The 13,657-nt window shown below is 41.8% G+C and overlaps 1 protein-coding gene across 37 annotated transcripts in view; it reads left to right on the top strand.

Annotated features, from left to right (window-relative positions):
• Rbfox2 (RNA binding fox-1 homolog 2) overlaps positions 1–13,657 on the top strand; it is a 232,887-nt gene that overhangs the window by 167,980 nt on the left and 51,250 nt on the right. For all 37 annotated transcript variants that reach the window (XM_075959753.1, XM_075959755.1, XM_075959759.1 and 34 more), the window contains one exon: positions 12,268–12,492. In XM_075959753.1, coding sequence (XP_075815868.1) covers positions 12,268–12,492 — 225 coding nt within the window. The remainder of the gene's footprint in view (positions 1–12,267; positions 12,493–13,657) is intronic.

Genomic DNA, 13,657 nt, shown 5'->3' with positions numbered 1-13,657 from the left:
AGGTTTATTTTTTATGTATGTGGGTGTTTTACCAGCATCTGTATGTATTAACCACTTGTTCAGTGGCCACAGAGACCTGAAAAGGGCATTGGATCCTTGAAACTAGAGTTAATAGATGGTTGTGAACAGCCATGTGGGTGCTGCGACAAACCTGGATCCTGTGAAAGAACAAAAGGTACTTTTTACTGCTAAACAATCTCTCTAACTCCTTAGTTTTAAAAAATTTTATTATTGTTAACTGTGCATAGGAGTGCTTGTCACAGGGGTGTTGGGGCTGGGTGTATAGAGGTACCCACAGAGGCATCAGATCTCCTTAGAATTGGAGTTGCAGTTCAACACAGATGCTGGGAATGAAACTGAGATCCTCTACAAGAACAGTTTGCTCTCTAACTGCTGAGCCATCTCTCCAGCTCTAGAAGTTTAATTCATTGCTGTGATACTTGGCGAAGTGGAGAGACATTCCACACTAACAGGAAGCCTGTGGTGTCCTTCTGTCCCTACCACATTCTGAGTTCACAATTGGAATTTTAATGCCAGAAAACAGCTGAGCAGAGGAAACCACATCATTATAAGCAGGTCTTTCTACCTGGGAAATTGGAGCACGAAGATCATTGGCAATCCTAGAGGAACTTGAAGCATCCAAGAGCCAGAGGGAATGAAAAGAAACCCTGACCTGAGGGGAAACCGATAACCATGGGAGCAGAAGGGAACTTTAGGAAACCATGTAGGTTTCAGAGATCTTGGATTGTAATAATAATAATTACTAGCAACTGAATGTCAAAGGAGAGTTAAGAATGCAAAGGGTTTGAGACTAACAACATACTTCAGAAAAGGACATGCAGAGAGAGGGCAGGAAAATGGTGTATAATAGAAGACACAAGACTTCCTTAGTTCTCTAAGGCAAAACCTGCTAACACTGTTACCAAGAAAGTTCTCAGGGCGAGGCAATAATGCTGCCCAAAACAGTATGTATTATTTATTGATAGATTTGATTGAGGGTGTCTCTCTACTCCTCTGCCCTATGCAAGGCTGGCAGAGTACTGTTTGTGGCTCATTTCCCACTCACTGTGCAAGTTTGTGAGGAGCAAGCTCACGTGGTCCTTCCTTCCTTTCTCCAGGAGCCTCAGGAGTGGGGTGTCAGGCCCTACTATGTGTGCACTGTGTTGTGTTGACCTGTCTAAGTCTAGAAGTATCCCAAGCATCTGCAGCCCCCTGCCTAGGATCTCTGCCTCTTTAAGAGATGTTAGAAGGCTCAATGTCCTTTATTTATGGCTAGAAACCAAATATGAGTGAGTACATCCCATGTTCCTCTTTTTGGGTCTGGCTTACTGATCCTAGAGAAGCTAAATAAGAAGGTGAACCCAAAGAAAGACATATAGTCATCCTCCTGGAGATTAACTTTCATCGGGCGATGAAAGCAGACAGAGACAGAGACCCAAATTGGAACACCGGACTGAAATCCCAAGGTCCAAATCAGGAGCAGAAGGAGAGAGAGCATGAGCAAGGAACTCAGGACCGCGAGGGGTGCACCCACATACTGAGACATTGGGGATGATCTATCGGGAACTCAACAAGGCCAGCTGGACTGGGTCTGAAAAAGCATGGGATAAAACCGGACTCGCTGAATATAGCGGACAATGAGGACTGCTGAGAAGTCAAGATCAATGACACTGGGTTTTGATCCTACTGCACGTACTGGCTTTGTAGGAGCCTAGGCAGTTTGGATGCTCACCTTACTATACCTGGTAGGAGGTGGAAGGTCATTGGACTTCCTACAAGGCAGGGAACCCAGACTGCTCTTCGGGCTGATGAGGGAGGGGGACTTGATTGGGGGAGGGGGAGGGATATGGGAGGCGGTGGAGGGGAGGAGGCAGAAATCTTTAATTAATTAATTAATTAAAAAAAGAGATGTTAAAAGAGAACCACTCCCATTGAAGAGCTAGGAATAGAGTTGCTCTTCCTCACAAGTCTCTGAACTATTTGGTTTGCCATCACCTGAATGGACACATTTAATAAAAATAAAGGGTTAGCGGTTTTTACTTTTTATTTATGTATGTGTGTCTTTGTCTATGTTCAGTACATGCCACGTGTATGCAGGAGCCAGAAGAGGGCATCAGATCCTAGATATGCTGTTATAAACAGTTGTGAGCTATCCAGTGTGGTTGGTAACAACCAATCTTGGATCCTCTAGCGAAGCAAGAGATGCTCTTAAAGCACCGAGCCGTCTGTTCAGGTCAAAAATAAAACTTAAAAGAGAAAAATGGATTGCCAGTTATGTCTTAGAGGTAGCTTTAAGGACCTTTCTGAGTTAGAAGCCTTTTGTCAAAGCTCCTTGTCTCCCTGCAGTGCTGTTTCCCCATATTAGGTTTTGTTCTAGTGTTTATTCAGTATCACTTTGGCAGAAACTTATATACAGTAAATTGTAACTTTTATATCTTTAAAAAAATAACCATGGAATAGTTGAAAGGTTTCAAATATTCGTGGAACCTAAGAAGAAGAATTGGAACGGGGCATCACCTAGTTAGGGAGTCCTGCTCTGTTGAAAGTCATTGGGTCAGCAAACAAAGGATGTAGGATACAGAACTAGGAAAGTTAAATATCAGGGTAGGGATAAGAAGAGAGGGATCTGTTTGAAGTGAGTAAAGAGCCCAGACAAGAGTAAATGCTTGAGCCAATTTCAAACATTGTGTGTGAATTAGCTAGATAGGGAGACGTGAGCAGAGTAATTGGTTTAAAGAAACTGAAGGACAAGCCAGGATGAGACGTCTTTTCTGGATCTCCGACACTGTGAGCACCATATCTCGAGTGGATGTTTGGGATGGATCCACCTGCTCTTACCTTGCTGAAAGAACCACATACAGCCTGGCCTTTCCACATCACGTCCCTGCCGGAACTCTTTCCTAGACCACAGAAGCCAGAATGCTGCTCCCTGCAGCTTGACCAGCTCCCTCTCAGCTGTCAGTCTATCCCATTGCCACCTTCCTCACTTAATCACTTGTCACTGTACCTTGCCTCTCTGTTGCAGTTTGGTCACACGCCTTCAAGTCTCTTGCTCTGGACCTCAATACTGTGCTCCCTTTGTCTCTTGTGCTCTTCCATCCAAACAGACATCTTGCTGCCTTGATTTCCAAAGATACCTGACCAGATGTCACTTTCCCTGGCCTCCTGCTGAAGGTAGAAGTCCCCCTGTCACCTGCCTCCCAGCAGTCCATCTGGTCATTGCTTTACTAGTTTGCCTTTATTTTTCTCTCCCTACTAGAAAGTAAGCTCCACAAGGACTTTGTGGCTAATCTGGTGGCTGCCCCCAGTAGAAACTGGGTCTGTCCCATGACACTGCAAGAATGAGCTGAGTGGGCAGAGTAGACCAGAGCACAGCTCCTTTAATTTCAAAGAATTATTTTGGTAACTTCTTTTAAAATGAGTCAAGTTGAAGTTTAATTTTTTTTTACATTTATTTTTAAATTGTGTGTGTGTGTGTGTGTGTGTGTGTGTGTGTGTGTGTGTGTGTGTGTGTATACACTTGTAGAGTGCAGAGGGAGTCTGAAGAGGGCATATGATTGAACTGAAGTTACAAGCAGTTATGAGCTTCCCAATGTAGGTGCTGGGAACTGGACACAGGTCCTCTGCAAGAGCAGTATGTACTCTTAACCACTCATCTCTTCCGACCTCTATTTTTGGTAGAGTCCCATGTAGCCCAGGCTGGCCTTGAACTCTGTGCATTCTCAGCCGTCTGATTTTTCATTCTCCCTTAGTGTGTGTGTGTGTGTGTGTGTGTGTGTATGTGTATAACACAACCCTCTGGACTCTCACTGTACCCTTCCAGTGATTATACCTGCTTTAGTGGCGCTGATAACTCGTCTCTTCCTGAGCTGATGGGAAAGAGAAGTTGCGTTTTTCACAGATGGTACATCAGAGTAAGGGATCGTTTCCATAGATATTCTCTAAAGAATCACAACTGTTCTCCCATCGGACACTCATGCAGGTTGGAGCTTAGAATGAGTAAGTCTGTAGTTCATTTTTGACCAGCTTAGAGACTTGAACACCCAAGCCATAATAGAATTGTGATTGTAGGCACGATCTGGTTTTGTTCTGGGGAAGGAATAGGGAAGAATTTTCCCAGTTACTATATGTGTATCTTATGAATTTTTTTCCTCATCATGAAGAAGGAGACTATAGTAGAGCACTACCCTTAAAACATAAGTTATTTTATAATTCTGAAGACACTCTGAAGCCTTTCTACAGTGTTTTATTCTGAACCAGAGTTGTTACTATTCCTAATAATATTCCAGTTTTGACATATGAAGGATGTAAACTTAATTATCCATGAAGAACATAGTAAATTAACTTAAATTGTTGTGGGAATTTTGGCTGAAAAGAGAATCATCTGTAGACTGCATAAACCATCAATCACGTTGACAAGACTAGACTTATAATCCAAAGGAAGGAATTGGAGGAGGGCAGCAGGTGATGGAATTGGTGGTCTTCTGTTGCTGATGGAAGGCATGATTCATGGAAGGTTGGGGCTCTGAGTGCTGCTTTAAGGGGAAGTGGAAGAGTCTTTGAGAGTTTGGAGACATTAAGACTATTACAGAGTTGTCACGTTTAATCTAATAGACTATTGGTTCAGGTATTTTTGTTCTAAAATATTTATTTTCCTGTTTAAATATTCAGTGATGTGTGAGATAGCAAAGCTCAGCCTCAGGGGAGAAGTTTGTATTGTCACTTTGTCACTTCTCTAAGTAAGTCAAAGTGTGTGTGTGTGTGTGAGAGAGAGAGAAGAATTGATTTAGAGGTAAGCTTACAGACACTCGTTTATTTTTGTTCTAAGCATGGAAGTAAACATAGTACATTACCTGTTTGTTTTTGTTGTAGCACTGTTCACAAGTGCTTGGGATTGCACTGCTGTGTTCAGCACGTCACATGGCAGCAACAGTTAGGTTTAGTTTGGTTATATAAGAGAAGGATCAACTGTTAGGCTTGCAGTTTAGTAAGTTTTCAGTTTTGGAAAAAAGATAGTGTTTGTTCTCTTTGTAGGCTCTATTGAGAAGATGATCCTTTACTTGCAGAAAATGTGTGTTTACAGCAGCTGTTTTCTTCCTCCTGACCAGCACCCTTCTAGAAGCACAGCCCTGGAGAGCTGCTGCTGCTGGTTCCCCGTCACTCATTCCTCTAAAGCAGTGCTACTGAATTACAGAACATGTTAGTCCCCCCTGCAGCCCACAACCTCTTCCCACCACTGCATCACTCCAAATGCAGCTTTACCGCATGGGATAGCAATCCTTAGATTTTTAAACATAGTTTCTTCTGAGTAGGGGACTAGGGCCAAGAAAATATGGGCATACCTGCTGTCAGGAAAAAGGTGAACTGTGAATTTATGGAAGTGGAGAGCTGGGGTGTGGCACTTGTTCCTGGCCTCTGGGGTCAGTATTCCAGCTAACTATTGAGACTGCCACAGAGAAAGATCCTCGATTGAAATAAATAACAATTTGTTCATTTTCCAGTTGCAATAGATTTTTCTGTTAGTAGGCTCCTTATTATATATAATCAGTTCATCTGATTTTGTGAGTCTTTTAAGGTCATTTATTTACCAAGTTCCAGAAACATAAGTGAAAAAAATAACTTTTGGATTTTCCATCCAGATGTAAAAATTTAAAGTTTCGTGGAGGCACCATGTTTAGATATGCCTCTAAAGCTCTGCAGGTTACCTAACATCTTCTGTCTTTGTGCTGACTACCCTGGAACTGAATTACAGACAGGTGTGAGCTGCCATGCTGGGAGTTGTACTTGAGTCTTCTGGACGAGCAACCAGCCAGTGCTCTTAACTGCTGGACCATTTCTTCAGCCTTACAAACTGCTTTTTAAATTGAGTTTAGATTTTATTATCCTCCCTCCCTCTCTCCCTCTCCCTCCCTCTAGACAGGGTTTCTCTGTGTAGCCTTGGGTGTCCTGGAACTTACTCTGTAGACTAGGCTAACCTCAAACTCAGAAAAATCTGTCTGCCTCTGCCTCCCAAGTGTTGGGATTAAAGGTGTGAGTCACCCCAGCCCAGCTTGTTTTCTTTTTTATGTATATGTGTGTATGGTGTGGATTTGTCGGTATGTATATGTTTATGGGGGGGGGGGTGCACTTATCTATGTGAATGCACATGTGTGAACATTCATGTGGATGGATGTCTGGAGTCTTCCTCACTTGCTTTCTACGGTATCTTTTGAGGCAGGGTCACAAACTTTGAGCTTGCAAATGGCCAGTCTGGCCAGTTGGCGTGCTCTAGTGATTCAACTCTGCTTTCCAGCCTGAGGTCATCAGCCAGCCACCAGGACAGCTAATCACTACTGGGTTCTGAGTTTCCAGACTTGTAAATGGCCCTCACATTTACAAGACAAGTGTAATGATCATTGAACCTTCTCCCAGGCTCTGCCTCTAGATTTTAAATCTACTGCTTTTTTCCTTATCTTTCTGTGGTGACAGTTACGTAGATGCTTTCTTCCTTTTGTCACAGATATGGCAAAATTCTCCACTTTGCCAACAGATCTAACTAGTAATCCTCTTTACTCAGGTTCTTTCAACTGAGAGATTTTCATGTCTCTTTTGATATGCATGTGTTTGCACATGTGTCATTATTTTTTCCCTGGGAATTGTTTTGGTAGGCTCAGATTTCAAACTTGGTCTGCCTTTATAAAAACCAATTAATCAATAGAGCTGGGAAGATGGCTCAGTTGTTAAGGTGCTTGTTGGGCAAGCATGAGGACCCAGGTTTGATCCCCAGCACCACCCATGTGGAAGCCAGGTATTTTAGTATACACCTGTAATCTCAGAGGTGTCTCAAAACTAAGGTAGAAGGCAACTGAAGATATTCCCAAGGAATAAATAATGACATTTGTAAAATACTTAAAAGGAAAAATATTTTATTCCTTTGATTAGTAGCATCCTAGTTAAACTAGGGTTTTTTGTTTGTTTTTGTTTTTCAAGACAGAGTTTCTCTGTGTAGCCTTGGCTGTCCTAAATTCCCTCTGTAGACCAGGCTGGCCTCCAACTCACAGAGATCTGCCTGCCTCTGCCTCCCAGGTGCTGGGATTAAAGCCGTGCGCCAGAACCACAATTCTTAACATTTAAGACTGTTAAATGACTTCAGATTTCTGATGAAAAACAATTAACCACAATATATTTGCCAAAACAAATGCTACAAAACATACACTTTGTTGAATATATTTTCTGTGCTTTTGAGTTGGACTTCTTTTTCTATACCTATTATTCTTAGGTTTGGTCTTTTCATGGTGTCCCATATTTCCTGGATATTTTGTGTTAAGCCTTTGTTAGATTGAATATTCTCTTTGACTGATGAGTCTATGTCCTCTATTGTATCTTCAGCGCTTGAGATTCTCTTTTCCATCTCTTGTATTCTGATGTTTATGCTTGCATTTGTGGTTCCTGATCGTTTTCTCATGAGTTCTGTTTCTATAATTCCCTCAGCTTGTGTACAAAACATAAGCTTTATCCCAAAGTGTATTCTCTTAGCAAATAAACAGTTGCTTTATATTTTAGCAGACAATTGAAAAAGTATTTGCTGTCAGTCACATCTCTCAAGTAAAAATATTCCTGACCTCCTGGTGGAGGCTTGCACCCCTCTTCTGGAAGACATAGTCCCACTGTGGCTGTATCTCTGCAGTGCTTAGACTGCGACTGAACCCTAGAAAGATTACCTTTCCCCCATCTCCCACCACTTGGTGTGTTTATTCAGTTGACTGAGCCCGCCCTGTCAGGAGTGGCCCCATGGGTGATTCATACTGTGTACTTGTGTATCTAGTCTCACTACCATCAGGGACGGGGTAGAGAATGGAGGTTAGAGTTCAAGAAGAGCAACATCAGAGCCAGAGGCAAGTCCCTTAGCCACTAATCTGAACTTAGAAAATTGTGTCTTTAAACCCTCATGTGTTTCTTGGTAGACCCTTTCTGAAGGTTTCTAAAAGACAATATGTTAGGCTCTGTTCATCCTCCAATCCACCTGAATTTGAATTTTTTTATGTTTCATGCCTGTCTTCAGGCCTCAATCTTCTAAGGACTGTGGAAGCAGTGTGCTTTACCAACTATGGGTACAGGCAGAGCACCAAAAGATTTGGAAGAGATGATCAAGTATTAAAATTCTGGGCTACCAAGATGGCTCAGTAGGTAGAAACACTTTTCACCAAATCTGAATTTGATCCCAGGGACTCACATCGAGGGAGGACATGGAATCAGCTTGTCCTCCTACCTCCACGCATGTCCCATAATGCTCACACACATGTGCGCACACACACAAAACACGTAGGTAGATGGATGGATGTATTGATAGATAGTAAAGGTTTGAAATGGTTTAAAAAATAAGATTTCAAATTCTATGTACATTAAACCATATTCCTAGATAATAATAAATTACCTAGCAATGGAAAATGGACATTTTTCCAGAAAAAACTTACAAATAAAAAAATTTATGTCCTTCAAGGTCAGCATGATCTACAGAGCTAGTTCCTGGACAGCCAGAGCTGCTACACAGAGAAACCTTGTCTCAAACAACAACAACAACAAATTGTGTCCTTATAGCATAATTTCTAAGAAGTAAAGGAAAAATTTTTATGTAAAGCAATTCTCGGTTCCAAGTCATGTTAACCTGGTGTCTGACTTTCCTCTGCACATTTTGTTCTGGTTGCTTCCTCTTTGGACTTTAAAATCCACTTGTCTGCCAGGTTCTATCTCTTCCCACCCCTCTTTTCTTAACTTCTTGATCAGTATTGCTGAAGCTCCCTTTCACTTCTTTCTATTTTTTAGGTTTCCTTTCTTAAGAATTCCACACACCCCAGTTATACTCTCATCTTTTCTCTTATTTTGGTTCTCCTGTAGAAGCTTCTGTGTGAGCCGAACTGTCTGGGCTCCTTGGTACTCTATTAGCCCTCCGGGTGCTCTGTCTGATTATGGTAGTTTCATTGTATGATGATGCACACCCCTTTTCAGGCTTCCCTTTCTCCCTTCTCCAACATCCCTGGTAGCTTTCCTATACACATGAGGAAAACACCCAGTCTGCCACCTCCCACGTGTGTGTGCCGTGTGCTTCTAATCAGAAGAGCATCGGGGCCTCTTATTTGGATGATTAGTGTTAAGTATTCAAAACAAATTACAACTTTTAGTTATTCAAATTTTGTTTTGTATATGCTGTATTTTATAATAAACTATTTTAATAACAAGTTTAAAAATATAAACCTTACACAGTTTTAGTTCTAAACACGTAGTCTTGTTTGCCATTGGTGAATTTGTTCTTTTGACTGTTATATATATTTATAAAAAGTTTCTTGCTAAATCCTATCTCTGGTCGTTTGCTAGCTGTATATTGTCTCATAGTCTCTGAGGCATTTTTTTTTAATTGGTGTCTTGATGGTGTCTTTCAAAGAACAATTTTTTTAAAATATTGATGAATTTTGTTTATTGGTTTCTTCTTAATGGTTCTTGCTTCTGTCCTAAGGATTTTTTCATTGATTTTTCTTATACGTCTGGAAATCTTGGTTAGTTTTGTTATTTCTTTCATGCTGCCTTTTGCATCTCCAGGTGAAAATGCCTGAGAGTTTGGTTGGGTTTATGGTGGTTGATTGGAGTGGATGATCATTTTTAAGAACAATGAATCTTCCACCACATCTTTGTTTTTCATTTATAATAGCCTTTGTTCATTGTTATGTTTCAGTGTTTGCAGAATAACTGTACTAATGCTAGCTAAAGCTTCTTTTAAAATACCTGAGGGGGCTGGAGAGATGGCTCAGCAGTTAAGAGCACTTTCTGCTCTTCCAAAGGCTTGAATTCAATTCCCAGCAACCGCATGGTGGCTCACAACTGTAGTAATAAGGGCTGCAGGGCTGCGTCCCCAGCACCCCGGCTGTCTGGCTAGCTTATGCCCAAAATAACAACACACAAACTGTATTCATTTAATCACTGCTTGGCCCATTTCTATCTAGCCTCTTCTAGGCTAATTCTCACATATTAATTTAGCCCATTTCTAATCATCTGTGTGGCACCCCTATGTGCGCTTACCTGGAAGATTCTAGCCTATGTCCATCCTGGGTCGGAGCTTCATCGCGTGCTTCTGCCTGGGAGCTGGGAGCATGGCGTCTCTCTGAGGCGTCTGCTCCCGAGAGGAGAGCTGTGGAGTCTGAGCTCACTTCCTCTTCCTCCCAGCGTTCTGTTCTGTTTACTCCTCCCACCTATCTTCTAACAATGAGGGCCAAGCAGTTTCTTTTTATTTAACCAATGACCTTCCTCCATCACACAACCATCTATAATGAGATCTGGTGCTCTCTTCTGGCCTGCAGGCATATATACAGGCAGAATACTACACTAACTAAGTAACTAACTAAAAATAAATAGATAAATAGATAGAGAGATAGACAGACAGACAGATAAAAGTGACCTGAGCAGGCTGGGTATGGCCTCAATGGTGGAGTGCTTTTCTAGCACACAAGAGACTTGGGACTTCGGTTTTTGAGACAGAGTTTCTTTGTGTAGCAGTCCAGGCTGTCCTGGAACTCACTTTGTAGACCAAGCTGGCCTTGAATTCACTGAGATCTGCCAGCCTCTGCCTCCCCAGTTCTGGGATAAAATGCGTGCACCGCCCGGCAGCATGAGACCTTTGGATAGTTTTGAATTTGTCTTTTTTGAGACATGTTAACAGCTAACATGTTTGATGGTGAAAGCCTGAAGTAATGTTTAGAAAATGCTCGGAGTTTCGCTCACTGCAGTTTTCACAGGCTAGAGAATTCCCTCTCAAATCAAGGGCAAAGTGGATAATCAGGAACAGGGAGAGGGGGAATTATTGCCTCTGTTCATAGCTAACAGGGAACCGGTGTTACCCAACTTTTCTGTGATACTCAGTCTTTTAACATCTTAAACATTAGGGAAGATGCAACTTAGCTAAGTGCTTGCCTTTATTGTGATACCTGGCCATCTTAGAATCTATTTCCAGTAGCCTAAGATATTGCAGACTTGTATGATCAGTAAAATAGTGGCATTTGCTTTTCTTGGGTGAGTTGGAAGATTAGGAGGTCTTGTTGAGAAGTGGGACAATGATGGGCTTTTTTGAATCTGTAACATAAGATTTCTTTTTATATTTGACCTTCAAGACTGAACAGACAGAAGACAGAGGCCATGACTCCAAAATGGCTCCAGTTTCTGTAGTTACTTCATCTTTTTAAACTTTTTTATTTTTTTTAATTAGCATACCAAGCATGAGTTTCGTTACAGCATTTTCAAGCATGACTTGATTTTGTTATCATCTCTCCTCCTACCTCACATCCACTTGTTCTCCTCCCACCCGCCCACCTCCAACAACCCCCACTTTCATGTCACACAGTTAAAATTATGTATCCCAAATCTCTGTCTGAGAGCATCTGGGAATGGAGGTTGAGGGGTACTGTGACTTCAGCTTTCAAGGCTCATAATAACTATGAAAAACATGCCATATTTAGTCTGATTTTAATATCTTTTGACATTTGTTTTTTGGGAGTAGGTACTGGGTTCACAACTTTCAGGAGTCAGTTTTCTCTTCACTGTGGGTTACAGGGATCAAACTCAGGTTGTCAAGCATGTGCTTTTACCCACCAGGCCATCTCACTGCTCCCTTATATTTTTAACTGAAGGAAAGTTCTATTGTTAACCTAGTAGTAATTTAAGTAGCTCTCTACTTTGATGTCTAAAACTCTAAGCTGATTATTTAATACTATTTTATCTTCTGAACTCTAAGATTCTAGAGGCCGTCTTGTTTCAGGACTTTAATTTGTGGTGTCAGTCTTCTAGATATCGTGTATTATCATTTTAATTGCTTCTTTTTGGTTTCCTACACAGGCTTGCCTCATAAGGAATTAGAGTTACCTTATTTTGGTTAGGCTGGTGAAATGGCTCAGTGGTTAAGAACACTTTGCTCTGGCAGAGGGAGCCACGTTCAGTTCACAGCACTCAAATGGTGGCATGGCCTTTTGTAACTCCAATTCTAGGGGATCTTATTCTTCCTTCTGACATTTGTGAGCCCCAGGCATGCATGTGGCACATGTACATGTTTTCAGGCAAAACACTCAAATAAAATAAAAGTAATCTTTTTTTTTTTTTAAGAGTGAGGGTTATCTAATGACCCAAACATTTTTTTCCTGAGTGGGAGACAGTGAGAAAGCATGCCAGAGCTCTGTATACTTACCTTGTAAGTCATTCTATAATGAAGATTTATGCACTCACTGTTCTCTCTCCTGTGGTTTGCTCTAGGGTAACCAGGAGCCAACAACAACTCCTGACGCAATGGTTCAGCCTTTTACTACCATCCCGTTCCCACCACCTCCACAGAACGGAATTCCCACAGAATACGGAGTGCCACACACTCAGGACTATGCCGGCCAGACCAGTGAACATAATCTGACGCTCTACGGGAGTACACAGGCCCACGGAGAGCAAAGTAGCAATTCACCCAGCAACCAAAATGGATCTCTCACGGTATGTGGGGTAGAAGATTCAAAGTCGAAGGATGTATGAAATCTTCACCTTTCCTCGAAGACTGAAAGCCCTTTGAGTTAGTCTGTGCATGTATTGGTTGTCCTTCTGGAACCCTCCTTCCTGCACCATCTGTCGTACCATTCCCTACACACTGCTTTCACCCACACCGTCTCAAATCAGCAGGCTCGTTGCCCCTCCCTGTTCCCTAGTACTGTGCCTCCCTCTTGGTTTTCCTATTCAGCAATGGATGTTCTGATGGTTTTTCTTCCTCTTGTTCTCAACAGTTTTGGTATTCTGGGTTTAGGTATTGAAACCCCTATTTCTTTTTTTTTATGGTGCTTTTTCTATATTCTTACACTCAAGTCTTACTCTTCAGTCTTATTTGTACTTAGACACTTAAAACTTAGACTTAAGTCACTCATTTTCGTAAGCAAACACTAGGCTTCTCTGGTTCCTTAGCCTTCATTTCTACCATTGATCATTATGGAGTTCAGCATCTTAGAATCCAGTTCCACAGTTATGTTCAACTCAGTCCTTTTCTCATGTCCTCTCCCAGAGCTTAGCTCTTCTGCCAGCTGTTTGGGATTGACTCGGGTGAGCTGAGCTTAAGTCGCAACCTGGCCTCAAAAGAATGAGTTTAGGCAAGTTATTTAATGTTCCTTTTCCTTGAAAGAAAAGAAAATAAAGGTCATAGTGCCCACCTCAAGAGTTTTTGATGGGCCTGGTGATGGCACAGTCTTAAATCTTAGCACCCTAGAGTCTGAGGCAGGTGGATTGCCATAATTCAAGGTCTACTGGAGTTACAAAGAGAATCTAAGCCAGTCTTGATATACTTGCAAGACCCTGTCTCTAAAATACAAAGGGGCTGGGGATAACTCAGTTGTGAGGCTCATGTGTTAACACCACTTTAGTTACCTCTAACTTTTCTTCCCCTACATAGCAGCCATGATGGTTTTGTTTTCTAGTCTATGCTGTCCTGTGCGCCTGCCTAACTCCTAATAATTTTCTAGCACAGTTAGAAAACCATCCAGACTGTCCTTGGTTTTCATTCCCTAGCTCAACCACCTCTTTGACCTCACCCCTAACTGCTTAATAAAGGAAAAGAAAATGCCCTAAGCTTACCACAGATATCTATCTCACACATACCTACAATCACACAGATACT

Source organism: Microtus pennsylvanicus, chromosome 2 (assembly GCF_037038515.1).
Source record: "Microtus pennsylvanicus isolate mMicPen1 chromosome 2, mMicPen1.hap1, whole genome shotgun sequence".
In the NCBI taxonomy this organism is placed as follows: Eukaryota; Metazoa; Chordata; class Mammalia; order Rodentia; family Cricetidae; genus Microtus; species Microtus pennsylvanicus.
Note: the sequence above shows the minus strand (reverse complement) of the source record. Positions and strands in the feature narration are given on the sequence as shown.